Below are 27,254 nucleotides of genomic sequence, written 5' to 3' on the forward strand. Positions count from 1 at the left end.
GGTTCTTTTTTTAAATCTTGTGAATAAGTTCGAATTTCTCAGAATTGCTTGTTTTGTTGTTGCTGGTTTGGGTTGTTGTTGTTTTTTTTTTTGTTTTGTTTTGTTTTTTTCCCCCCCTGTTGCCTTCCAAAGGCATATATAGCTGATACTTGAAAGAACCTCGGTATTGAAAAATATACCATCTGTTAGAAACGGTTGCTGCTGGGGGCAGCATTGAGCGATAGATCTGCTGCTATTGAGCACTTCTGCAGTGCACTAGGTTTTTAAGTAAACAACACATTTTCCTGGTATGTGCTAGGCTGGTATTGGTTCCTTGTATCCTCCCACATGTATTAACTCCTCACATACTCTTCTCCTCTTTGCAGCCTCCGTATCCATGTCCTTAGCCTACAGCAGCTGGTGTATCAGCTCGCTTTTGCTTTGTCACAAATGCAGTTTTGTTCCCTTTTCTCTCCCTTCGTCGCTGTCTTTTAAAGCAGCTCGTTGGCCTGCCTGGATACCAGCAGTAGCGGCTCGTGTGCTCTGTCTTGCTCCCAGGAGGCTGGGCTATGGATTGAATTGCAGCCCATGAGAGAAACCATTCAGAACACAGCTTAAACGAGCAAAAAATAACTTTGCTCTCCCTTAAGGAGCCTGGAGAGAGCCGTGTTAAGAGTTAGGCACCGTATAAACTGGCGTAAGGGCCACACCAAAAAGGTCATTAAGCTCTGGATGTGTATCCAAACAGCTGATCCTTGACTTAAACAGTGCTTAAAAACATGGATGGGTCCTGTCTTTTAGATCAGTATTCCAGAAATGGGGATGGGCCATCTCTAACCTGTCTGAGAGAAGAGGGGTGGAAAGCAGTCTGTGTAACAACAGAAATAGGAGGAAAAATAAGTGAAGCCTGGGTTTGTTTGTTTTTTAAATGAGCGTCTTACAAGAGATGCTACACAAAAGGGTGGTGGAATCGCATTTGATTTGCACGCAAGCTGGAGAGTACAAGGTGGTTTTGTGCATCAGGAGATCTCTGTGACAGTTTGCAACTAGGAGGGAAGGAGAACCGACTAATTGAAGCTCCTTGAATACCAAATCAGACACAGAAAACGTACCGCACAGTGTGCGAGTTACCTAGGCAGCGCGGTTTCTGCAGAAGCGATAGCGTACTCTGGTTTCATAACCTGTCTTTCTCTATCGTCATGCTTGAAATAATTTTCAGTTGTAATTGGGTACTGCAAAATTTAACCTGAGTGTTCTTGCCGCAAATGAAACACTGCTGGAGAAATGCGGATGAATGGCACACCCGCAGGAAAGGGGGGGCCCTCCTCTCCCTCCCGGAATTGGGCGCAACATCGTGCAGATGCTTGACGACGCTTTCTGCTACCTTTTAATAATGCAGCAAGCTTGCAGAGGAAGACGAGAATCAGCCTTTCATTATTCCCATGGCTGCTGCAGCCCGCGTCGCCGCCTCGCCCCGGTGCTGGAGGAGCAGTGCCACCGCGCGGCAGCTGGGCTGGCGCTTTGTGGTGCTGAGCTCGGAGCCCTTGGCTGCTGGTCTCCAGCTGGAGCCTGAACAAGTGAATTCTGTTTTCCGCTAGCACGCGCTTGGCCACCGGAGCTAATGCGGTCTGTTTTGTTAATCCTTCAGAAATGAGCTGTTTAGGGACAAGGCCAGCCACATAAATCAGCCTTATTTGTTTTCTCCCCACCCACACCCACCCCTCTCAAGCCGGTGAAGAGGGCTGCGCTCTGTGCAACTGCACCAGCGCGGCTGGTTTTGGGTGGGAGATGGAGAGCAAGGTAGATTTCAGTGCTCTGGTTTGGGCTTCCAAAGCAGAATTCCTGGTGTATTAAAAGCTCTTCTTTCTCCCTGAATTGTACCAGGCAGGTTTCTATTTCCAGCAACAGTAAATCAGCACAGGTTGATAGAGAAGCAGAGAACACTTTCCCTCTTCCTATGAAAATGGAAGGACAGCTGCTGTCACACGATCAGCGCTACCCCTCATTATGTTTTCCCCCAAACGCAGCCTTCTCTTTCCCTTCATCTGCCGAGGAGCTCAGACACAAGGTTTATTCCCTGCAGAACTGGGAGGCTGCTCTTGGCAGAACTCAGCGTCACCTTCAGGAAGACGCCGACCCCAGAAGTCCTCGCTGAGCAGTGAGACGCTAACGAAGGCCTGATCGAGTTGTGCCTCCCCGGTGCAGTGGCAGACGGCAGCAAGAGGCTGCCTGCTGCAAGGGGCAATTGTTGCATTGCTTCAGCTGCTGACCCTGCTCGTGCCGGGGAGCAGTTTGGGGCTGACTGGTTTATTTTGAAGCACGATTTTTTTATTGGCATGGCTTGCTCTGTTACAGGGAAGCATCTGAAGAAACAACCGAAACCAAAGCCTGGTACCAGGACATGGGTTGATACCGGAGCATACCCTCTGGTTGTACACCAGCGTTGAACGTGGCTCTGTGTGTAACACAAAACCAGCCAGAAGGTGGCTGTCAGTGTCGTACCTTCTCATCACAGCCCCTGGACTGGGGAGAAAGCTTTGCTTGAGGCTGGTGCCTAATGAAAACCTGAGCAAAAGCAGGAAAGTTAGAAGCAGCTTAAGCCCCCGTGTGGATGCTCTGGCTTGGAAGTCAGTGCCCTTAATTACCGAAAGCATTTGTCCCGGGTGGTGACTGCCTGCGTCCCACGCTTCCTTCTGCTATTCAGAGGGATCTCGCCAGGTGTGCTCTGTCAGAGCTCTTGGCCAGGGGCTGCAAACATGATACCAAACCCGCCGACTTTTGGTTCCCCAGCACGCAGCTGCTGTATCTGGCAGCCTGCGTGTTACTGCTGCTCTGACCTCCGTGACGCTCCGTGTTACCTTTTCCTCTCTCTGCTGATAACAGTATTTACGTTCCCCGAAGGAGAGGAGGCCGCGCCTGGCTGAACGCTCCCCTCTCGCTTATCAGGGCTTGAAGGAGGGACCTGGCGGCTGATGGGTGTTTTCCCCTGTTTCTAGGGGAAAACTGCAGGGTGCTGCTTCCCTCGTGTATTGCAGCGGGTGCGGGAGGAGACCTACACGGGCAGCCGAAGCAGGAGCTGCGGCTTGCCAGGGCCAGGCAGGGTGAGCTCTTGTGGCAGCTCGTGTAAAAGCTTTCCTAAAGCCTCGGTTTGAATAATTGATGCTTTCCGAGCCTCGAGAGATACTCTAATTGCAAAACTGGTGGCGTGTTCAGGTTTATTGTTTGATTGTTTGCTTTAAATAAGGTTCTGGCTCCTCGCACAGGCGGTGTGGGGGAGTTCCCATTACATGTGGGGGGGTCTGTCCCTCTGTCCCCGCGGGTGACACCTGAGCAGGGCTGAAGCTGCCTGTCCCCTCGGTGCTGGGGCCGGGCAGCGCGAGGTGACGCTGCGCCTGCTTACAGGCGTCCTCCTGGAGTCCCCGGCCTCGCGGGGAAGTGCTCGGGGTGGTGGGGACGTGGCACAGATGGAAATGCACAAGAGCTGCCCCATGGTAAGTGCAAAGCCCCTTCATCGGCCAAACCTGAGAGGGGGAGGCTCTGGGAGAGGAAACCAAGGAAAGGAAGAGAAAGCCTGGAGAGAGAGAGGAGGATGAGGGTGGGGAGGCTCGCATGGCCTCAGCTACCATGGCCTGTTCTAAGTGCTGCACTTTCCTATCACCAATTTGTGCATCTGTTGCCCCTTCCCTGTGCGTTCTTTCAAGTTTGAAGGCCTGGTCTGAGAAACTTGTGGCAACGATCTCCTATCAGGAGGCATTTCTCACCAAGCAAAACATTCCTACTCTCTCCTTTAATGAGCATGAGAACGTGACGTTACATGTTGAAACCCACATTTTTCCATAGTAGCTTTCAAATACCGGTCAGACAAAAACCTTTCCTCAAATCAGCCGCATCACAGCCCGTCACTTTTACCAGCTACTTCAGGTAATCCAGACCAGGAGTACATCAAAGCATCAAGTCTTTCAGAAAGTTCCCAGCTTTGGATGACTTTTTGCACCTACACCCAATTCCATCGGTGATTTTGGTGCCTCCGGAGCTCCTCTCGTGCAGCGTCGTATCCCGGTGTAAGGCAAAGCCTCACCGTCCCCTGTCCTTTCCTCCCCTCAAAGCAGCGTTGAAAGCTGCCTGCGGAGCTCACACACTGAATGCTCTTGCTGTAAAGGAACTTTGTTGAAGTCAGAAAACGTGCCCCTCCTGGGAGCGTGGTGGTGGCACTCAGCGGTCGTCACAACGTCTGTGAGGAAAGTCCTGGGTCTGAGTCCGCGCCCCAGCCCTGGGAGGCTGGAGTAGGCCAGGCCGCAGCTTTGTCTGAAAGGCCTGAGATGCTTTAAAACACTTTGATCTGATTCTCTGGAAGACTCCCCGTAGTCCTGAGGAGAGAAGACCTCTCGGTGGGGGAGGCAGTCACACAGACCGCAGCCCGGGGGCGATGGATTGAGGCCAGGCTGCCCTGTCACACCTGGGCTCTGTGCGAGGCGTCGCTACCCGGCTAATTCTCGAGATGGCGCCTGGCACCACCGCTTCGTCCGCCTTCTGTCCATCGAGCGTGTCCCAGACGAGCACAACTCTGCTTGGAAACCACTTGTGGTGCAAGGCAGAATTTTCAAACGGGGAAAGGCGAGGGCCTGGCGCTTGCCACAGGCATCGGTGCCCTTCGCAGGGGCAAAGCGATGCTGGTGGAGGAACCGGGCCGAGAAGCCCCCGCGGGCCTCCGGTCCCAAGGGCCAGGAAGCACGGGGGTGTCTGCGGAGGTCAGGTCGGAGCATGGAGGCATGGCTGAACGGGGAGCAACGTCCATCACTGGAACAAGGAGAGTTTGGCTTTCCAAGAAGAGAACAGCACAGTCCGTGACCTACAGCCCCTGAGCCGAGGCTGAGCTGTGTCCACCTGCCCTGGCAGGAGCCGGGGCTGGGGACGGAGGGAGAAGCAGCTGTGTTTTGGGGGCAGAGGGGACAGCCCTCCTTTCATGCAGGAGCATTCACTGCAGTCACACCATGGGCGTCTTCTCTTGCGAAGGAGAGCAAATGATCTTAAAATGGCCATCGTCGGGGCTGGGAATCGCCCCGGCGCTTCCCGTGCTGCACACCCCGGTGTGGGCGGCCGCGGCCCTCTCCCCCGGGTGGCAGGAGGGGCTGTGGTGCGCTTTGCTCTCTTGTACCGCGGAGCCGTGTCCGGGGAAGCAGAAGCCACAGGTTTCTACTGGCTCGGGGACCCTGCTGCCGGTGGATCCATCACCAACGCTGCCCGCTTCCACCAGGCGATCTGCAAATGGACGCCGGGTGTTAGCCTGAGGTGTTTAGGAGCAGCTTTTACCCAGGAAAGGCTCTGCAGTGCTGCCCTGAGGCCTGCAGGGAGGCAGTGCTGGAACCCACCTCCCTCCACCTCCGGTAAAACCCCTGCGTCGTGCCCGCGAGGCGGCCTGCAGCACGCAGCCCGTCCTGTGAACGGGTGAGTGCCTCGAGCAGGAAGGCTGGAGCTTTAGCACTGAAGTAATTTTAATATTTATAGCATTGCACGTAAATTGTCTTTTCATTAAGTGCTCATTTTGTAGCACGCGCGAATGAAATGGTGCGGTGCTCTGCAAGGCGCAGGGGCTGCAGCAGGGCAGGCTGAAGGGCCGCACGCTGCTCCGCGGGCTGTCAGAGGGCTCTGCTCCATCATCGGAGGTCTGATAAGCACGGCTAGGCCGGGGCTATGAAGAAGCGTGCAGTAAATCTCTTTGAACCTGTCAGCTTCCCTCAGAAGCGAGCGCCCAGTGCCAGTGCCCTGGGATGAAGCCAACAGTGGCTCAGATTGCAGCGCCGCTGGGGACTGAGCCTGACTGGAGCACCACCTCGTGTGCTCTTTCTGATTTTCCTCATCCAGCTCTGAAGTTTATGTATGTAAACTAATACGTGTATACATAAATAGGTAGGTATATATATATATATATATATATTTTTTAAGAGAAGGCAGGGGAGAAGAGGAGGGGGGAAAGTCAACACATCTTTTCTATGTTGGCTTACTTAAAGGTGTTAACCTTTCCCTATCTTTTCTTTCTACGGCAAAGACTTGTGAAGCCCCCCTGGCTCCAAGGCCTAAACTTTGGGCTTTGATGCTGCAAAGCTTTTTGATTCAGCTGCTGGGCTGCAACATTTCGCCTGTAACGAAGGAACAAACTCGTGTGAGCGTGGTCCTGGCCAGGTAGCAGTCAGCCCCAGGGCAGCCCCGAGCGAATAAACCCGGAGCTGCACTTGCTGTGAAAGCCCCGGGGTCTTCCCAAAGGTGGTTCTGTGGGAAACCAAAGGAAACAGCCACAAGGGCGGCTCCTTGGGGAAGAGGATCAGCTTTTTGCAGTTCTTCTTCATGCCTTGGAGAGTCACTGGCCAGCAGCACAGCTCTTGCCCTCAGCCCAGCCCTGCATGAGTGCCTGAGAAGGGCGACAGGGGAGGAATTGGGGCACAGGACCCTAGTTCTGATCTTTTCAGGCTCAGACTGGGCTGTGCAGCACCTCACTGGGTTCACTTTGTCTCCCGGCCCCTGCGTACCCACCGGCTCTGTTTTCAGGCAGAACCTGGGTACCAGCTGCCCCAGCTCCCCGTCCCCTCCCGGTGCCCCCAGTGCCCCCAGCACTCACCCTTGGAGGAGTCCTCCCTGCGGTGGCAGGTCCCGGCCCCGGCCTGGCAGGATCCCACCTCTCCCTTCCTCCGCAGGTGGGTCCAGCCCAGGAAGAGGGAGCAGATGAGGGCGCAGAGGCAGAGCCCCAGCAGCAGGTACACCACCAGCCACGGCTCCTGCTCCGCGCACGCCTTCTGCTCCAGCGCGGCCGCGGGAGGCAGCGCCGTGACCAGGGCGGCCGGCGGAGGTTGGGGGGTGGCCAGGGCACCTGCTGGGGGCCAGGCAGAGAGAAAGGAGAGCTTAGACCCCCCCCCCGGCAAGCAGCTCACCCTAGTGACTTTTTGATAGGGGCAGGGTGCTGCTAAGGGCACTCGTGCGCTCCGCTTGGGGAGGAGTTGAAAGCAGAGCTGCAGCTCCTCTGTTTGGGTGTGTTTTTTACGGCTAATAGAGGAGATCTTCCCTCTCTCCCCATTTCTCCAGCACCCACATCTCAACCCCAAGCCGGGACTTGTTGATCTGAGGGGAAAGGGCCCGTCCCTTCCCTCTCCCCCTCCCCAAGGCCATGCACCAACCCCTGGGGTCAGAGAGCAGGGTTTGCTGCCTCTTCCCCGGCTTCCACCCCATAACCCGGCTCCTCTTCCAGCCCAGCCCCTGTGGGACCCTGCCCCACGGCCCCCCCGTTCCCCCTGCCCTCGCACGCAGCCTTACATCCGCAGGAGGGGTCGCACTGCTTCGGGTGCTGCCCGCAGACCGTGGCACAGTTGATGCATTTTTTCAGGAGCTTGTCGTAGTAGAAGCCGGCTTTCCTGTTGCAAACCATGGACTCTGCGGGAAGGGAGGGAAAGGAACAGGGCTCGTCCTGAGCACGTCCTCGCCCTGAGCACGTCCTTCTGCCCGCACAGCTCCTCCTGCCTCCCCGTCACCTCCCAGCCCGGGGCCCTCCCTGCCTGGGTTCACGCGGGGACGAGCCCACGGCCGCTTGGAACAAGTCCGCAGCTCCCATGGGCGCAGGGCGAGATCTGTTTGATGCTGTTGGAAGTGTTGAAAACACCTTTGGGGCTGGCAGGTGGAGGTGTTTGGCCAGATGATAAATACCAGGGAAAGGTTTTTGCTGGCCGCTGCATGGGGAAGGGGACGGGGTGCAGCCGTGCCTGCCCGTGGCAGCGAGCTCCTGGTGCTGCTCTTAGAGCTCCTGGCCCCTGGGGCTTGCGTGGCTTTTTGGGGCACACCAAAACCTGCCTGAGCACGGGCTCGGGACCATGGGGACGGCATCTCCCACCCTCACTCCCCTTGGAGACACGACACCTCACTGAGTGCAGGCTTCGACTGCACTGCGCCTCTGCTCTGCAGCACCCAGCCTCGGTGCCTGCCACAGCACGGGGCTCAAATTCTGCTCGCGTTTGTCATTACCCACATTAGCAGGGCCTGATGCATCCCTTCCGAGGGCAGGGTGTCACAGACGGGGACTAATTCTGTTAACGCAGCTCCGGGAAGGCTCCCTCGGACCCCGGGAAGGAGCAGTATGGGGATGTGGACAACTTGATCCCGGTCAGCACTGTCACATCCCCCAGTGCTTTGGGCTTGAAGCTGTTAAACCGAGCCGTCCCGGAGCCTGCCCCGTGGTCCCTCCCAGGGCCTTTCCGCACTCACCGCACAGGGCAGCACACCTCCTCACCGCGGACCGGCCGCATATGAGGCTGCAGGGGATGCACTGGCAGACGAGGGCGTCCCAGTACTGCTGGTCGGTGCAGTTGTTCATGGCATCACAGCCCAGGTGCGTCCCATCCATGGCTGCAGAACGGGAGGAAAGTGGCTACGGGGAAATCGGTGCTGCCGGGGACCCTGCGGCCGCCCTGGGGACCCCGTGCAGGGGGACGCCTGTTCTGCCCCGGCCCTAGGCTTGGGCTAAAAGCGTGCAGCAAAATCTGCTTCGGGCTTAGCGAGCACTTCAGCACAGGACATCCTCATGGGGGTTATAATCTGGACCCCGGGGACACGCAGGGTGAGCACTCAGGTCTCTGCCTGGCCCCTTGCTGTGCCTCGAGGGCATGGGGATGTGCGAAACTGCCTGCAGCAGTAAGGGCAGGGAACTGCTTCTGCCTTTACAGCCTTTTCTGAAAGGAACAGAAATGCAACCGGAATGACTGCCAGCACCATCTTCTGAAATGATTTTTAGTTCTGGAAACTTCTGAGCTCCCCTGTGGCAGAGGGGCAGTTTCTGCCATGCTGCGCGTAATTTCTGATGTCTCTGTGCGGCGTTCTGGCATCATCCTGAAAGCAGGTTTTGATGTGTCACACGTCCCTAAGCAGCAGAAGGAGAGAGGCCTCTCTGGGAGAGCTTTAAGCACCGCTCCCACCAGCACCAGCTGGGACACATGGCAGTGGAAGGACTTTTGTCCCCACAAGGAGCCATTTGTCCCATCCTACGTGGCCGCGACGTGCCCCGTGCTCACGGGCTGGGGAGAGGGAAGGGGTTTGATGAGCGGCAGGGGCATTGCTGGGAGCCCTAAGCAGCAGAAAAGTCCAGAACGAATCAAAATTTAATTATTAGCTTGCTAATAAGCATTTACTTGTTAGCAGCCATTTGCTGACCGAGAGGCTCGTGGGCGACCGCATCCCTCTGCGGAGCGGAGCTGGGAGCGCAGCTGTTTCCTGTGCGGGCGGCCGGTGCCGGTGCCGAGGGGCTCGAAACAATTAAAAGCCATCGCTCCTCCGCGTGCCCGGGAGCCGCCTGTTGCCTCGGCTGGGGCCGCTGCGGTGCTGCCTTTCGAAGCCAAACGTTGATTTTGGTATAGAAATGCCCCCGCGCTCTCCCTCTCGTACTTGGACACGGCTTGCTCCCTCTCGTACTTGGGAGCACGCGGCAATCGGAGGCTTTGTGTGTCTGTCCGTCTGTCCTGCCGCTGCCCGGAGCAGCAACGTCCCTGCTGAGGGGCTGAGGACGGGCTTCCAGCCCTGGCTGTGAGCTGGATCCCACCCGGGGCAGCGTGGGTGAAGCCCTCCCATCCTCGCGAAGTAAAGGATAAATCCGCTCCGCGCAGGGATGCGGCCCTTCTAGTCCCTGCTGTTCAGTTAACGCCGCTATGAAATTAAACAATTCCTTTCTATCGAGCTGGCTGAAGACAATCCCTGGGGCACTGCGAGGCCCAGGCCCGTGCTCTCCTCCGATGCACTTTGGAGACTTTTTGTCCCCACAGAGAAGACTCCCAGGGAGGGAGGCAAGCCCCGTGGGCGGCCGTGAGCCCGGCCATCCCTGCGCTACGTACAGCGGGTTCTGGCGTGGGACAGCTGGATGGGACACGGCGAGCTGGGGCCGTGTCAGCTGAGGCAGCTGGAGGCAGGGCAGCTCCTTCCCCATGCCCACTCTGCAGCAAGGGCAAGTCCAAGGAGGTTTTTTGGTTTTTTTTTGGCAAAACCCCTGCCCGGTGGCTGAGCTCCCTGCCCAGGATGCCCCACCAGAGCACCCGAACTCCTCCTGAATCCTCCACCCAACGCATGAAGCGACCATTTCATCCCCAGCCCCCCAAGGAGCCCCTCCGCTCCCTGCCAGCTCTCTGGAAACGTCCCCGCAGCCCTGGCACGGGCAAGCCCCTCACCCCCAGCCCTCTTGCAGCCCCTCCGCGGGCACAACTCACGCTTGGCTCTGGCACGGCGGCTACTCCCCCTCGGCTCCTGCCATCGCACTGCGCGCTCCGAGCCCGCGCATTGCTCGGGAGGTTTATTATTAGAGGTAGATTTGATTAATGCCTGGGCCATGCGTTTCCTGGGGCTTCCCCTTATCCCTCCGATGCAAATCGGCCGCTCACGCAGCGCGCTGCATTGGCTCCAGGGCTGCCGGGGGAGTGGGGGCATGGGGGGAGGCCCCCTCCCAGGGCCACCGGGCACGGTGTGCTGGTCCTGGTGGCCACGTTGCAGCAGGGAGAGCTCCCAGATGGGTGTCTGGCTCTGCAGCACCTGCCCTTGCATCGCCCACCTCCAGCGGGAGGTTTTCTTGTGCAGAGAAAGCAGCTGAGCTGGGGCAGGAGAGGGTCACTTTTTTTTCCCAGCTTTGCCGAGAGAAGGAGCGGCTCTGGCTGAGCAAGAGGCTGTGCAAGATGCAAGTAGGGAGCAGCACTGTCGCCCTCACTTGGGGACGCCCGAATCGGGGTATTCCTCTTGGGGAGTGTTTTGTTGATGCCGTACGGCAGCGAGCACTGCCCTGTGCCCCCCCCATCCTGTTCCATCTGCAGGAGGCTCGGGCCGTGCTGCTGGCCTGCCTGTCTCCTGCTCACCGTCTCGAGAGCATCTCGTGGCTCCCGAGGGCACGCTGGAACCGCTGCTGTTTTCCGGTGCCTCGGGGGCAGGAGGGCTGCAGGAGGGCTGAGCTGCCCAGCGTGGGCACCGCGGGTCGCGGCCGGGCTCGGCGCCGCTCTCGCTGCTGGCAGTGGGTGCAGGGAGCCTCAGTAACACGGCCTGGGTGGCGTGGGGCAAAGGGCCACTGCCGAGCTGCTGGCAGCCCCTGGGGATAAGCTATACGGTTATTTTTAGGGCTCACCTCACCCTGAAAGTGGGATGGCTTTGGTCAGCGGAGCAGGGAAGGAGCAGAGCCGCGGGGCCCCTCGCCGAGCTGGCACGGGAGGGAGCGGGCTGCCGTCACCGAGCCCCAGCAGCTGTCCCGGGCCCCCACAGCGACCCGTGGCACCTCAAAAAAAAACCAAACCAGACTGGGCAGCTGCTGGTTTTGCCCTTTTTCCCCTGGTGCATTCACTTCTGGCAGTTTTTCCCCCTTATCCACGCGGCCGGGAAGGTGCGAGGGCACCGCGAGTGCGGTGGGATGGTGACTCAGCTCAGCCCCGGGGACGTTTTCTGCAGAAGCAGCCGGAGGGGGAAGGAAGAAGCAATACCTGATACTTTCTATAAACATCAGCGGGGCAGTGTCAAGGTTTTTCCGCTCCGTTAAAAAAACTCCGGCTCTGTACTTGCCACGGTGTCACAGGGAGGGACCGAGGAGGGGCCACTCGCTGCGTTTGACCGAGCACATTGCTCATGGCAGAGGCTGGCGCAGGGGAAAAGCTCTGCCGTGAGCATCCCGGGCTGGGACACGGGTCCTCGGAGAAGCTGCTGACCCAATGTGGCCCCTCTGCTGTAGGAGCTCTGGCATTTCCATCTCTGCCTCCAACCCCAAACCTCTACAGACGGGCCGAGTTCCCCTCCCTGCTCTGCGTCTGCCGCAGGGACATCCGAGGCTGAACCTGCCTGCAGCAAACAAAGCCCGGAGTGGAGAAACCCAGCACCCTGCGGCTGCTCAGCCCCGCAGCAGCTGGATGCGACCCGCGGTGACACCGCAGCAGCGAGGCTGTGCCGCCGGTCGCGGCTCTGCACTCGCAGCCGATGCCACGGACGGGCTCGTTGCTGGGCTCGGGTCTCCGCCTGGGGAGAGACACACGGAGGGGGATCAGGGCCTGGAAAGGAGCAGGGAGGCCGAGGCATGGCTGGGAGAGGGCGACTGTGGGGTGGAAATCCCAGTGTGGGAGCTCTGGGAGGAAAAGGCGCCTTTGGCCGCGTGCCGCTGTCGGCCGTCCCGCCGCAGCCTCAGCCCACAAAGCTCCGTGCCCCAGGGGGAAGCAGAGCCCAGGGCTCGTTCACCTGCAGGACGAAGGAAATCGTGATTTCGGGGTCTGCCTGCGCTGCTCGAGCGTGGCGCGGCGAGGGCCTGGAGCTACGGCCCCAGCCCTGCCCGCCGGCTCTCGGGGTTTTGCAGGGGAAACCTGCCCCCGTAAATAGCAGCGGGGGACTTGCAGTTTCCACCCTCGCGTGCCCTCAAGAGGGAAGTGAGAAGCACTTGGGGGCGGTTTGTCCCTCCTCGCTGAGCAGAGACCAGGCCGTGTGAGCTCAGCTCTAAAATCCTCGGGGGTGCTGCGGCTGCGCCCCCGTATCCCGGCCGGGCACCGCGAGTGTCCCAAGTGGCATCACGCCTCCTGCCGCCTCCGAGGATGCTGCGTGGCTCTGAGGGACCTCCAAATGCAGTCTCCTGCCTGCTGCTTTCTTGCCGTGGGTGCCTTAGCCCTCTCCTGGGTTAAATCTTGCCTTTGCTGTATGGTACTGGAGGGAGAGCATCATATGGCTGCTCCCCGTGCACCCTCCCAGCGTGGCTCCGTGTCCTTCAGCACCCGCCTGCAGACGGCTCCAGCAGTGCCCAGGTCCATTTTGGGGGCACGGAGCCCCGTTTTGTCCCAACACGAAAATGATTTTATTCCTCTGGGCTCGTGCCCCAGTGCTGCTGCTGCAAGGAGAGCTGCAGGACACGGGCGCACAGTGTGAACAGCGTTTGGCTCCCAGACTTTTTGGGGCAGCCTCGCCTTCCCGCTGGTGCTCGCAGCAGCTTTCCTGGGATATTTCCCTTCCAGCTTGCTCTCGGCCCCTTCCGATTTGTGAAACCTCGGCCAAGGCATTTGCTTGCACGTGTGCTCCCTTTGGGACCCCAAAAGAGGGGCCGTGAGGGGGAAGGGGAAGAGGAGCCGTTTTGGGTTGAAACCGTGAGGCCGGGCTGAGCACAGCTGGCTGCTGGGGGACTCATTTCTCTCACCCTAATTCCCCGTGGACGCCTGCTCTCGAGCGTGCTGGGGTCAGGATGCACCCAATGACCCGTGCCGCCTGACCATCGTGCATCCCACCGTGCCTCGTAGCAGCTGCTCCGCGATCAAACCCCCCAATTTTGGGGTATGGGCAAGCCCAGCTGCAGAGCTGCACCCATCCACCCCATCCACCAAAATAAAATAAATAAAATAATAAAATAAAATATTAAAATAAAATAAAATAAAATAAAATAAAAAATAAAATAAAATAATAAAATAAATAAAATAAAATAAAATAAAATAAAATAAAATAAAATAATAAAATAAAATAAAATAAAATAAAATAAAATAAAATAAAATAAAATAAAATAAAATAAAATAAAATAAAATAAAATAAAATAAAATAAAATAAATAAAATAAAATAAAATAAAATAAAATAATAAAATAGATAAATTCGCCACCAGGGCTTGTGTCCGTGTCCCCGGGAGGCCACCGCCAGCGAGTGCCAGCCCCGAGCATCCCAGCGGTGCCAGCCCCCTGCTGCCACCCCCCGGCTGGGCACAACCGGGAGCCGGGGGGGCACAATTTAGGGCCGGGGGGGGCACAATCGAGGGCTGCGGCCCCCTCTGCCCAGCTCCTGCAGCCCGGGGGGGGGCCGGAGAAGCAGGGCCCGGCTCTTCGTGTCTCTGCCCAGGAGGTGGCAGCCTCGGCTCGCCCAGCCCGGCTGGGTGCTGGTGCTGGGTGCTGGGTGCTGGTGCTGGGTGCTGGTGCTGGGTGCTGGTGCTGGGTGCTGGGGGCTGGGTGCTGGGTGCTGGTGCTGGGTGCTGGGTGCTGGTGCTGGGTGCTGGGTGCTGGGGGCTCTGCTTGCAGCCCACCGCCCCTCCATCTCCTGCCCTGCCCGGCCGGGGGCTCGGCAGCACCCAGGCTGCTTCCCCGCTCCCGAGCATCCCTTTGCACCAGCCCTGCACACAAGTTGGGGTTCAGACAGCCCCCGATCGGCCCACTCTGCTCCGTTCCCTGCGTTGCACCCTGGCCTTATCCTGCCACCCCTCCTTAGGGCATCGCCCCGAGGATGCTCAGCACCCATCGGGGTCCAGGCGCTGCTGCAGCCCCCGTGCCGTGGGATCTGGGGGGGGGTCTGGTGGCTGGGCAAAGGTGCCAAAGCCGCCCTGCCCAAACCCGGCGTGGATCAGGGAAGGGAAGTGGTGTGGAAACCAGGCTGTGCTCGAGGCCAGCGCCCCAAATCCGGCACCTGCTGGGGCGCAGGGCTGGCACCGAGAGTACAACACTGCCAGTGCCTGCCGCGGGGAGGGAGGGGACGGCGTCGGTGGCGGGGCTGCGTGCCGTGGTACAACGTGTGGGAAGCAGATAGGGGCTATGAGTCAAAGAACAACCTTCGGACGGAGCAGCTGCTGGGATAAACGCAGGATTTTTCACCCCGCCACCACCTCCGACATCGCCCCTGCTCCGGATCGGGCACGGCGGTCGCGCCAGGCCGCGGCGGGCTGGGCACTGCGGGCTGTCCCGCTGCCAAACTGCTCCACCAAGGCAGGACCTCCACAGAGACCACCCCGGGGCTGGGTTTTGTCAGGCCGAGGGTATTTTTTTTTTTTTTTTCTCTTGGGACCCTTGCAGGACCAGGCTTGCAGGCTGCCGAAGGAGCCGCGCTGTTAATTTTTAGCGCTACGAAACCCTGGGGAAATTCCAGCGGGCTGGAGGGCGGCCAGTGGGAGTCTAAACGTGTAAAAGGGATAAAAGGGCTGACCCTGGGAATTACAGACCAGGTAGGCTGATGGCAGTCCCTGGGCAAATTATGGGCTGGGTAATTGGGGATCCTGTCAGCCAAAAATTAGAAGCTAAAAATATAATTAAGGTCGTTAGCTCGGTTTCATGGATGGCAGCTCCTGTCAAGTGAGTCGGCTCTGCTTTTTGGCATCACTCTGGGCTGGCTGATAAAGCTAATTGCGTTGCTGCGTTATAATGGGTTTCTCCCAAGTATTTAATTTACAGCCAGGCGACGTTTCCATTCGCAAAACCTGCATTATGTGGAGTCACCGGAGCAGACACCCGACGGCTGCGGCGGCGAGGGGCTGGCGACGGAGGCGGCTTGGGGGCACCCAGCTTTGTGCCATGCTGGGGCTGACGGGGGGCAGGAGGGTGGGGGGGACGTGGGGGGACCTCACGGGGTGATCCCGGCCAAACAAGGCTGGGGAGAGGCACATGTGGGAACAAAAGAGCCAGATTCCCCCCCCCCACAAAGCACAGCGAGGTCTAATGGCAGGAAGCAGCCATGGGACCCGGTCGCTGATAGCCCGGCTGGGAGCGCAATTAACATTTGGCCCAATTTTAGCAGGGTATGAACTCGCAGGCATGGGAGGCTCTGGATGAGAGGAAATCTCTGCTTGGTGGGACACGATTTAAGGCAGCTTCTGGGGCTAGCTCAGGCCCGTGTGCGTGTGTACGTGTGTGTGCACCCAGCGAAGCAGAGCGCTGCCCCGGACCCCCTGCGGGGTCTTTCCCAGGTGCTCTCTCCTCTCTGGCCTGCAACGGCTGCAGCTGAGCACGGCATTTCTTCCAGAGGGTAATTTGGGTCTTTTTTGGGCAAGGAGATGGCACCGGGGCAGCCAGGGGGCTCTCCTCCCTCCATCAGGCTGTTTGTCCCCAACCCGGATTTCTAACCTGCAGGTTCCCCCTCGCCATCAGAAGCATGGGGGCACCCGAGCCCCTGGCTGCATCCAGCCCCCGTGGCTGGGCAGGAGAAGGAGAACCCCATGCCCTGTTTGGCACCGGGCAGGAGAAGGGGAACCCTCGCAGGCGCCAGCCGGTCGCAGCCTGGATCCGGCAGGGATCCCAGGGCTTTAAACACCGAATCCTCCCCTCTCCCCTGGGCATCCGTCCGTCTGGCTCCAGCGTAATGACGGCGAGGTGGAGGCGCAGGGAGACGAAATGACTCGCCCGAGGTCACGCGAGGAGCGATGGCCACGCGGGAGGAGCACCCAGGCGTCCTGCTCCTGCCCCGGCAGCGCCCGGCCCCGCAGGAAGAAACGTCCCATAGCAGTTTTCCTACAAAACGGGGTGGCTCCTGGGGTCCCACGCTGTGGCACGGCCACAAGTCCCACGTCCCCACCCTGGTGACGGGTGGAGGTGGCCGCTCCTGGTGGGACCGCCATGCCGCGATGGGGAGGGGTGCTGCTATGTGGCGGGGTTTTTGGTGCCGCTGAACATTTTTGTGGGGCAGGAGGGGTCGGTGGTGCCCTTCCCAAGCCGGGGCCGGTGCAGCCAGCCCCGGTGACTAACACCTCCTGGTTTTCAGCTTGTTTACCTGGCGCTGGGGCTTCGCTTGGGATCGCTGACTCACCGCAGCACCTTCCCCTTCTGCCACCGCAGCTCCCTGACGAATACTTTCCATTTTCCCACTACTTTAATTGCCCTACTTGGAGAAAACTGCTCCGGACTGGCTCTGGGCTGCTACGCACAGCTGCCCCAGCCGGGCATCCCCGCAGCAGGGGCGTTGGGGACGGGATGGGGGGGCTGCCCATCACAGCGGCACACAAGGGAGCATTTCGTGCCTCGGCCATGCCGGGGCCTGCCGGCATGGGGGCACGTGCGGGGAGTCGAGTTTTTGGTGGCCCCGCTCGCTGCACCCATCCACAGCAGCAGGCGGGCGGCCGGCGGCGCACGGACGCTGGCTCCTGCATGGCTGAATGCGGCCCGACAGGTTTACGGAGAGGCTCATCCCGTTGGGCTGGATTTTTGGGAAGGCTGAAGCCAGCCCCGGCACCAGCCGCTTCCCCTCGAGTGCTGCCGGCCCCGGCGCCAGGTCACGGCCCCGAGCCGTGGCGCAGCTCGGGGGGACGCTGGCACCGCGCTCCTCCGTGCCGTGGCTCTGCCCGGCGTGTGGTGGCAGTGCCCTGCGGTGCCTGGGGAAGGGCCGCACGGCCCACGGAGTCCCCTGAGCATCAGCTGGGGATGCGGAGGTCCCCCTGTGCTCCCCTCCCCTGGCCCCATAGCTGAAGCCCCTCCGGGGAGCATCGCCCTGCCCGTGCCGGCTGTGCTGGAGGTGTGCAGGGCGCGGGGCGTGCCAGGTCCCCAGCAACGTGCTGCTGGCCGGGGATGTGCTGGGGAATAACCCAGCAACATCAGGGGACGGGGGGAGCAGGGAAAGGTGGGATCGGGGGCAGGAAAACTGCTGCTTGGGGAAACTGATAGCCAAAGAGAGGTGTTCTGCGGTCGTGCTGAATGCTGGCCCCACGGTGATGGCACCAGGGACTGCAAATCCCCAAGGAGAAAATCCCTCCCTGCCTGGAGAAGGGCTGCGTCGCTTTTAGGGCATTAGGGTCAAGAGAAAGGTGAGATATCCACCCAAAAGCAGCAAGGCACAGGGCTGGGAGCTGGGAGCACCACACGGCTGGGGGCACCCGGGTGGGCGATATGGGGCCAGGGGGGGCGCACGGCGGTGCCACCGCTCCCCGTGGGTATCCCCACACCTTCCCCGTCCCGTCCCCACCGCGGCACGTCGCACCGTGCGTGCTACGAGTGGCAGGAGGGAGAGGGATGATTAAAGCGGCCTTTGATGAAGGAAAAATTAATAAACAAGCTCGCAGCCGTGCCGGGCTCTATTTACTGGCGGGTGCCGGCGCGGCGAGGCCGCCGAGGCCGGGTGCCACATCAAACGGCGGGGCAGCGCCTGGCCGAGGGGACCGCGGCCTCTCCTCCGACGGGTTTTTCCTGGTCCCCACGAGGCCGGGAAGGTCGGCGGGGCCGCTCCTAATAGCAGGGCCCCGTCCGGTGCCGGCGGGGGCCGCGGGGGCCGCTACGTGCTGTCCCGAGGGACACACGGGTCGGGGCGCGGTGTGGAGGTGCCGCTTGGCACGCTCGCCCCGACGCCTCGTGGGGTTGGCGTTCCCAAATCTCCATTCCTGATGGTGTCCCCTCCCACCCCCCCCCCAGCACACCCGGTGTCCCCAACTGTCCCTGCTGTCCCCTGGGGTCAGCGCTGGCACCCAACCATGGCACCCATGGGTCCCTCGCCCCCCCCGCCATGGCAGGCCGGGCTCCTTATCGCCCTGCCGGCTGTGTTTACCCGCCGATAACAGCGGGCTGGGCAAACAGGAGCTCCCCAAGGGCCCCAGGGCGGTGGCACGGGGCGGGGGGGGCACCCTTGCCCCTATTTGTCCCCCCCGCCGTGGTCCCCGGGGGGGGGGAAGGGGGCAGGTGGGTGGTGACCCCTCTGTGTGCCCACCTGGATGGGGTTGGGGTTACCACAGCGGGGCTTTTGCTGCGGGGGGGGGGGGGGGTGGCACCCGGGAGCTGGGGTGCCTTGCTGGGATGTGCCCCCCCCCCCCCCAATTTTTGGGGGGCAGCCCCTTGCTCCTTGCATTCCATGGCTGGGGGGGGGGTGGTCCGGGCTGTGCATGGAGCTGTACGTGGGGGGGGGGGTCCCCAATGCATGGCATGGTGCTGGGGGGGCTGTGCAATGGGGGGGGGGGTCTTGTGCATGGTGTGGGGGGGGTCGTGTATGTTATGGGGTGGTCATGCATGGTATGGGGTGGTCCTGCATGGTATTAGGGGGGGTCGTGCATGGTATTGGGGGGTCATGCACGGTGGGGGGGGGCTCGGTGCACGACGGGGGGGCCTGTGCAAGGTGGGGGGGCTTTGCACGGTGCAGGGGGGGCGTGCACACAGCGTGGGGGCCATGCACAGTGTGGGGGGGCCATGCACAGAGCGGGGGGGGGGGGCCAGCACAGCGCAGCCCCCCCTCCCTCCGCCCCCCCCCCCCCCCCCCCCCGCGTGGCCCCGCCCCCGGCTGCCAGCACCGCCCGCCGCGCGCCCTCCCTTCTCCTTGCAGCCCATTGGCCGGAGCGCCCTATTGTTAGCAGCCTCCTCCCGCCGCCATTGGCGACAGCGCACGTCCATCTTCACCCAGGCCCCGCCCCTCCCTGCCGGACGCTTCGCAGCCCGCGCAGCCGGCGGCGCCTCCCGGCCCCGCCCCCCGCCCCTCTAGGCCCCGCCCACCGCCCCTCTAGGCCCCGCCCACCGCCCCTCTAGGCCCCGCCCACCGCCCCTCTAGGCCCCGCCCCCCCAAGCCCCGCCCCGCGGGCGGGGGCTCCGCGGCCCTGCGCGCTCCCGCCGCGCGCTCCCGGCCCGCGCTGCTGCGCGCTGCCCGCCGAGGGGGCGGCCGCTGCGCCTCGGTCGCGTTTTGCAATTCATTTTTTTTTTTTGCAATATTTTTTTTTTTGCATTTTTTTTTTTTTTTGCAATTTCCCTTCTTTGGGGTAATTTCGAATTTTGGGGTTTTGTCGTTTTTTTGGTTTTGCTTTTTTTTTTTTTTTTTTGAGCCCCCCCCGGCCCCCTCCCCCCTCCCCCAATTCCCTTTGCTTCCCCCCCCCCCCCCGCACCCCTTCCCTTGGCCATGGGCGCGGTGGTGCTGGTGGCAGGGGGGCGCCCGGCGGGGCGCTGAGCGGGGGGCGCAGCGGGCGCGGGGCGCGCGCCATGGCCGCCAAGGACAACCCGTGCAGGAAGTTCCAGGCCAACATCTTCAACAAGAGCAAGTGCCAGAACTGCTTCAAGCCCCGCGAGTCCCACCTGCTCAACGACGAGGACCTCAACCAGGTGGGGGCTGACCCCAAAACCCACGCTTTTCACCCCAAAAGCTGCCCCCTGTTGCTCGGCGCCCAACCTCCCCGCTTGCCCCTGTGGCTCGGACCCCGCGCTGGGTCCCCCTGGGTTGTGGGGACACCCGTGGGTGCTCTCTGGGTGGTGGGGAGTCTCATGGGTACCCGCTGGGTGGTGGGGACACCCATGGGTGCCCCCAGGCTCCTGGGGGTTCTGCAGGGTCCCGTCAGTGCTTCCCGGCCCCATGGGTGCTCTGGGTTTCTGCTGGCCCCACTGTTGGCAGAGGGACCCATGGGATCTCCGGGGGTCTCACGGGGTGCCTGCTGGCCCCATGGATAGCTCGGGGTCCCATGGGTGCTGCCGCTCCTGTTGGTGGCGGGTTGTTACGGGTCCCGTGGGATGCCTGCTGACCCCATGGGGTCCCACGGGTATCCCAAGGGCCCACAGATCCCTAGTCCCATAGGGTGTCCGGGGGTCCCATAGGGTGCCTGCAGGCCCTGTGCATACCTGGGTGTCCCACGGGGCACCCAGCACCCCAGGGGCGCCCGCTGGTCCCCCTGGCCCACCCCGGTGCCCCGCTCCCTTTGGGGTCATGGGCACTTGGGGCGACCCCAGCCCCTGTTGGGGTGCGGGACGGGTGGCAGCAGGTAGGGGAGGGTCCTGTGGGTGCTATGGGGAGGTGCCGAAAGTCCCGGGGGGGGGAAAAAAAAACAAACAAAACTAATCCAGAACCAAACCTGCCCCCCCCGGGTGCTGTGGGCACGGCCCCCCCTGCCCTACAGCACCCCACATTTCCTGGGGAGGGGAGCGGAAGGTGATCGCCGCCTGTTCCTGGGCAGGCTGGGGCGGGAATGGGCCTTCCTCCTCCTTCCCCTCCTCTTCCTCCTGCCAGGCCTCACGCAGCCCCCCCGGGACACCCCCCACCCAGCACCCGACACCACAGGGATTTGGGGTGCGGGGTGGGGGGGGGAGGCACGACACCGCGTTCCCCCTTTCCCCCCGGCACCTTTCCGCGCCGGGGTGGGGGCTGCCATCGCCGCCGCCGATCCTATTATGGCAATGAGATCAGACATATTGCCTGGGGGGGGGGGGGGGGGTGAGCGGGACATAATGAAATCTGAGGGCTAATATGGAAAAAATGTAACTGGAAAAAATGCCGTGGTGTGTGCGGGAAGGGGCGGGCGGGGAGCGTCGCGCCCGTGCCCAGACAAAGGAGCCGGCCCGGAGGGTGCTGGGGCTGAGCCCCCCCCCAACAGGGTCCGGCCGACCCCCTGGTGCTGCCCCGTGTGGGGTTTCGCCGCCTCCTGGGTGCAATAATATTATATTATTATTTTTTTTTTGGGGGGGGGGGTCAAAGCGTGGCACGCTGCCCCCCCGTAGCGCCCGCTGCGTAGGGCCCGATGGCTTCCCTAGGGACTGGCGGCCTGAGGCGGCTCGAGGAAGCCCCTCGGTGGCTTTGTTCCCCTGGGGGCCGCGGTGGCGGCCGGCCCCCCAGGCAGCCCCCCCAGGGACGGACGGGGTCACCCCAAACCCCGCGGGCCAGATCGGGGCCCTGCTTGGGGTGGGGGGGAGAACGCCGCGATCCCGCACGGCTTCTCCCTCGCGGCCCCGGTGAAGAAGCAGCCCCCCTTCCTGCAGGGAAGATGGAGGCTCCGGCAGCCTGTGGTGCACGCGCACCCTCCCGCCCCGTCCACCGGGAGCCCCGCTGGCCCCCGGGGTGCACCCCCTGGGATAACGGTTCGTTTCCCGGCTCTGGATCGTCTTTTATTGTCGTTATTATTTTATTTATTTATTTATTAAGATGAGCCCGGTTTGGGGAGGGGGCTCCGCGCTCGCCCCGTGCGGAGGGGGCCGCGTCGGGGCTCACCCGGAGCCCGGCTGGAAAAGTCCTTTTGAGTCATCTGACCTTTCCGCTTGGCTGGCAGGAAAGGTGAAGGTACTTCGCACTTACGCACTCGTGTCCCTTTTGGCTTTTTATCCTATAAAAATACCTGCGTGGGCGTCGGGAGCCGCCCCTCCGGCTTCCTGGGAGCTCCGGGGCTTCGGGACCGGCGCCCCTGTGCCAAGCGTCCCAAACGTTTCGTGGTGGCGCTGGCTTTGGGAACAGAATCGGGACCGGGGCCGGGGGCGACCCGGCCCCAAACATCAGGATTAATGAGCTGCAGCTCTCTAATGGTAATCGGACTTAGCGCGTCCAACTTCAAAGGGCTGCGCGGACGCTAAGTCCCAAATCCCAGGAGCGCTCCGTTCATGAGTTGTTTTCGTGTGCGACCGTGCTGCCGGGGGGGTCAGTGGGATTTGGGGTGGCTGCGTGCGGTCCTACCACCTTCTTGGGTCCCGTCTGTCCCCCCCCGGGGCTGCAGGTGAGGCGTCCTTGGCCCCCAAACCTTGTTCAAGCCTCCGGGGTGCCCTGGTGGCACGGAAAAAAAAAACTGGGTCAGGCGCTGCGTCCGCTCCCTCCCCAGGGAATATCTGCTGCTGCGGGCGCCCCGGTGTGGGTGCTCGGCGCCCTGCCGATGTGTGGTGCCTTTTGGTGGGAATTCCCTTTTTCCTGGCACGTTGTGCCCGCGGCAGCGCCCAGACCCTTGTAACCTCCTGCCAACCCCGCGTGCGGATCGGCCTGCCCGGGGAGGATGGACGGTTCCTGGTGACCCTCTTCCATCGCCAGGAGAAAGCCCGGCCCCGTCGATGGGAGCCTCTTCCCAAGGAAACCACCCGGGGCTTGGCAGGGCCGCGGGGGGATGGATGTACCACCACGCCACCGGGCCAGGACCAGGCGGGTGTGAGCGTCCGTGCATTTGGGTCGTAGGGAAAACGAAGCCCCCCCCGCAACAGGAACAGGCTGGGAATTAACCTCCAAATTACGCTTGGCCTGAATTGGAAGAAGAGCAGAGCGTAAAGCAGTTGCTTTTAATTTTCTCCATGCGTGTGCTCTCTCGGGGCATGGGGACTGGCACAGATAGAGGAATTTGAGGACGCCTTTCCAGCTACCAGTGTCTTCTTTCTTTCCTTTTTTTTTGTGAGATCGTGGCACGGATGCCCGAAGGACCACCCAGTTAGAAAATGGCGCTGCAGACTTTCCCACCGCCTTCTCCTGCCCCGGCCCGTGACGCCCCAGCAGCGAGTTTGGTTATTTCCATTTTCCTTTCGGACGTTACCACCTTCCTCCCGTTCTGGCCACCAAATAACTGGCTGCAAACAGCCCCGAGGCTGGCGACTGGCGGCGTTGGGCGCAGCGGGTGAATCCCCGCTGCCGGCCACCTCGCCCCGAGCATCGTCCCTGCAGCTGAGCCCTTCGCCCCAGCGCCCCGAGCTTTGCTCTGGGGCATCGCATTGCTCTAAGGGCCACGGAGGGAGAGGGCTCGTGTCCAGCCACGGCTGAGGCAGGAGCCTGGGGTGCTGCCTGCGGGACGTGCCGGCCCTACAGCAGCTCTGCTTCGTGCCGCGCAGCACCGCCGGCCATAAAGAGAGCGGGGAACCAGAGGCGCTTTGGGGTGGTTTGCGCTGATGGGGCTGCGTGGCCCCGGCTCGGGGCCGTATTCTGGTGCCGTGCGGTGGTGCAAAGGGCAGCAGAGGTGAGGGGTTGTGTCCAGGGCACCCTCTTGCCTCCTCCTCCTGCTCCTGGGGGGAGGAGAAGCCCCCTCTTTCCTGGAAAGCAGCCCCCGCGCTTGCATCCCCCGCTGCCGGCTGCTTGTATCATGCTGCAAAAATCCGCCTTTAATCGACTAATTATTAGGGCCAAACAGGGGGAGATTCTCTGCAAATGTCAAACCCGCCTCCCCCGGCCACTGCAGCAAGCAGGAATTCGGGACCGGGGGGACGCAGGGAGCTGGGGCGGCGCGCCCCGGTGTCCCTGGGCGGCTGTCCTTTGCGGGCCACGTCCTGGCCTTGGGGAGCAGTGTGCAAACCAGGGGGGACTTGGGAGGGATACAGGGTTGGGTGTAGGGCCAGCTTCGGGTGCTCTTGACCCTCTGCGTGGCCCTGGGGACGGACACGGCGGTGCCCAGCGCTGCCTGCGGGCGCCTTCGTGCGCCGGAGGAGCGGCCCCTCTGCGTGCTTGTGTGCTGCTGTGTTTCTGCATGGCGCCGTACCTTATCTCCTCCGGCACCCGAGGAAGCGATAAATCCCCTCCTCGGCACTCTGGAGAGATGTTGCGGCTTCATCGAGGGCGCTGGGGGGGGAGCTCCGTCGTGGGAGGTGGCTCTGAGCCTGCTCGCTGCGGGCACGCCGCCGCGCGCTGGGGGTGCTCTGGAAACGGGATTGGGGGCTCACAGGGCCGTCGTCTTCCCCCCACCGCTCCCTTTTTGCTGCCCCTGGGCAAGTTGCCCGTGCGAACTGCAGCCGGCCTCCCCCAAATCTTGCTTCGGCTGGGGCCGGGGCTCAGGTACTCGCACGAAGGCCGAGGTCAGCCTTTCCCTTCCTGTTCCTCCGGTCGGTCGGTCGGTCCCGCTGCCCACGCAGCTCTCTGCCCGGGCAGTGCCCAGCTTTGGGGTTAGCTCTGGGCAGCCCAGCCTGGTTTGGCCTCTTCCCGCATCGGCGGTTAAAGCCTGGCCCGGGTGATTTGCAGTTTTGGCCGCGGGCGTGCTGTGCAAATGGGTTTTTGTGGCAGGGGTGGCCGGAGGGTGCTGGCCCTGCTCGCTCGGGGCTGGCCCCAGCTGCCCGGGGCACGGCGAGCGTTGGGGTTTGGCCTCGCTCCTCTGCACGTCGCCAAGTGGCGTGTGGCAGGGGGGGAAATACTGCGTGAAGGAGGCAACCGAGATGCGAGCAGCTTCACTGCCGAGGCCGGGCTGCACCTCCCTGGCCCGCGGGGTTGTTGTCGGAGTGCGGGTTGGGGATGCTGCTGGGGAGCAGAACGTCAGCGCTCGCGGGCTGGGGTCGCTGGCTGGGGGCCGCAGGGCTCCGTGGTTCGTGCAGCGTCCTGCTGGGAGCACGCAGAGCATTAAACAACGCCTATTCCTAGAAGCAGTGCTCTGGAAACCCGCTCGGGTATCTCACCCCGTTCCCACCCCGAACACCTTCCCCATTCCCGCGGGGTGACGGCCGCTCCAGCTCATCCGCCAGCGACGCTCTCCTGGGCTCGGAGGTGCGCAGAACCGAGAGCGGAGCTGAAACCGCCCCGATTTCCTCTTCTGAGGTTGCGAGCACGGTGCTGGCGGTGACGTTTTCCTTGAGCTTGGCCAGAAAATGGGTCCCTGCCTCGGGGGAGCCCCGAGCGGTTTGGGAGGTGGTGCACAGGGGGGTGGTGACCCTGGGAGCTGAGACCCAGAGGTGCGCAGGGAGCAGCGGGCACCGCTGCAGAGAGGCCCCTTCGATGAATATCGGGGCTAAGCCTCGAAAGGTGGCAGGGCACGAGTTACCGTGGGCTCACACACAGCCAGGACCAGGCTGGGGCTGTTATTTTCTCGCAGAGCTGCTCAGAACCACAGGGCTACCTCCACGTGCGAGGCTCTGGGCGCTCAGCGTTGCGGGCGGAGGTTACAGCTCTCCAGCAATGGTCCATTTTTTTAATTTTTTTTTTTTTCCCCCTTCCCGCTCAGTTGCCAAGCCTGAACAAAACAAGCCCTGCCTCCACCCGAGACAGGCTGATTACGTCTGCCGGCAGCCTAAACAGATTATCCCTCCCGCCACGCGCTCGGAGCCAGGAGGATTCTCCCGGCGATGGGTTCGGGCTGCCCTTGGTGCACTGGGACCGGCTGCCGGGACCCCATCCCCAGCCTGCCCGGCATCCCCGCGCCCCGATGGGCACCCGGGTGCTCTGCTACGGGGCTGGCCGCGAAGGGAGACGTGGTTGCTCATCCCCAGCTCACGGGATTGCTTCTGCCTCCTGGAAGGTGGTTCCTGGTGTTTGGAGGAGGTGTTTTTTGGGGGGAAATGCGTGCACTTTTGTGGGCCGAGGCTCACGGCACGCGTGCACGGGGCAGGGAGGAGCGAAGGCACCACCCGCCAGCACCGCAGGCGCAAAGCCAGCCAAACGGGCTTGCAGGTCGGTGTCACAGCCCCCCTCCGGCCCCGTCACCCGCTGCCCCACGTGCTGGCACGCTCCGGCGACCCGTCCTGCCCGTCGGAAGCGGGTCGCCTTGCCTCCCTCCGCCCCGGTGCGCGGGGGGGTCCCTGTGTCACCCCGCTCTTCGAGAGGTGCTGAGTAGCTCCCCGCGTCCATCGGCTCCGACCCCCGGCTGCCGGGATTTGTGCCGGCGGGGCGAGAGGGGCGCCTGGGCAGCGTCAGCTTGACAGCCTCGTGTAAACCGAGCTGGGGCCGCTTCCTCCTCCGCTTCCTCCCGCCCGTCCTGCTGCCAGCTCCGGCCCGGCGCGCCGGGCTGCATCAGCGCCCTGCCTCTGGACGCGACCTTTGGATGGACGGACGGACGGATGGACGGACGGACGCGGCGGCAGGATGGTGACACTCGAGAGGAGGTGAGGGGGGGGCACCCGCAGCACGATCCTGGGCAGCCTGCCCGGGTTCGGAGGCAGGATGGGTCACCTGGGCGTTCCCCGGAGGTGCCATCGGAGGTTGCGCAGGGACACTGCTGCCTGAGTCACCCTGTGCAGGGACAGCACCACGGGGGGGGGGGCTGCGGGGCTCCAGCCCGGCCCTACACCCATCCTGGTGGTGCCCGTGGCGAGGGCGCCGTGCGCACACACACACACAAACGCACACATCGCTTCTTTTCCAGGCTGCACGTTCCTCCCAGGGCGGCGAGGCGGCTGCTTCGGCACCTCCCGTGCCGGGTGGCGGCGGGCGTTCGTTCGGCTTCGTCACCGCGAGCCGTGCCGGAGGAACCGGCTCTCCTCTTCCTGCCCGCCCTGGGAGCGCCGCCCCACCCCGGGAGTGGATGCGCCGTGCCGTCAGCGCCTGCCCTCCGCTCGGCTCCGTGTGCGGTGCTGCGGCTCGCCGATCCGCCGGGCGCTGGGAGCAGAGCCGCCCAGCACTGCGCGCGGCCGCTGCCTCGCGGCAAACCAGCCGGCAGCTCCCCGGCCGACGGCCCGCGAGATCCCGGGGCGCGTCCCGGGAATCCCAGCCTCGCTCTTACATCTCTCCGCGCGAGGTCGGGCGGATCAGCTCGGCCGGGGGAAGTTGTTGCTCCGAGTCGTGCTCGGTGCTGGGCGTTGTTTCCTCCTTTTCCTGAGCTCCGGAGGAAGCCGGAGGCTCCTGGCACGGCAACGCTCCCACGGCGGCATCGAGCGGGTTTATTCCAAGCCTCGCTCCGGCAGGGCAGTCTCAATGCAGGTGCGACGGGTTTATTTCAGACTTTTCTCTGCGCGCTTCGTTCGTATCCTTTCCATTTAGGCTCGCCCCTCCCTGGGCATTGGGTTTTAGCAGTGGCTTGTTTTGGTTTGGCTTTAAAAAGCGCTGCCGAGCGCTCATCCGCGGGGAGACGGAACCGGGCTGCCCACGCCGGCTGCCTCTAATTCGTACCTTTCAGCTATTTTGGTTTCAATATCTGCAATTGGACGCTTCTGCTGGAATAAGTATAGTCCTCGGGTGCTTTTTTATCACGCCGGTAAAGAGA

The 27,254-nt window shown here is 62.1% G+C and overlaps 2 protein-coding genes across 13 annotated transcripts in view; one reads left to right on the top strand and one right to left on the bottom strand.

The window, feature by feature from the left end:
- Positions 1–120: 120 nt before the first annotated feature.
- TNFRSF13B (TNF receptor superfamily member 13B) lies at positions 121–13,327 on the bottom strand. Of its 2 annotated transcripts, none has more exons than XM_080557454.1 (5): positions 10,209–13,327; positions 8,224–8,364; positions 7,282–7,398; positions 6,593–6,841; positions 121–5,238 (listed from the first exon to the last, which is right to left on the bottom strand). In XM_080557454.1, the coding sequence occupies exons 1-5, from the start codon at positions 10,537–10,539 to the stop codon at positions 4,964–4,966; spliced, it is 1,113 nt and encodes a 370-aa protein (XP_080413580.1). In that variant the 5' UTR covers positions 10,540–13,327; the 3' UTR covers positions 121–4,963. The 2 variants fall into 2 exon arrangements, with proteins under 2 accessions (XP_080413580.1, XP_080413579.1); XM_080557453.1 differs by having other exon boundaries at positions 6,593–6,844; positions 10,209–13,325.
- A 5,935-nt stretch (positions 13,328–19,262) lies between these two features.
- Positions 19,263–27,254, top strand: part of MPRIP (myosin phosphatase Rho interacting protein) — a 75,469-nt gene continuing 67,477 nt past the window's right edge. For 9 of the 11 annotated variants that reach the window (XM_080557462.1, XM_080557468.1, XM_080557463.1 and 6 more), the window contains exon 1: positions 19,338–19,740. In XM_080557462.1, coding sequence (XP_080413588.1) covers positions 19,621–19,740 — 120 coding nt within the window. In that variant the 5' untranslated portion in view covers positions 19,338–19,620. Of the gene's footprint in view, positions 19,741–26,302; positions 26,972–27,254 lie in introns of those variants that run through there. The other 2 variants (XM_080557465.1, XM_080557466.1) reach the window with 2 other exon arrangements.

The sequence above is a fragment of the Anser brachyrhynchus genome (genome assembly GCF_964034855.1).
Source record: "Anser brachyrhynchus genome assembly, chromosome: 15".
In the NCBI taxonomy this organism is placed as follows: domain Eukaryota; kingdom Metazoa; phylum Chordata; class Aves; order Anseriformes; family Anatidae; genus Anser; species Anser brachyrhynchus.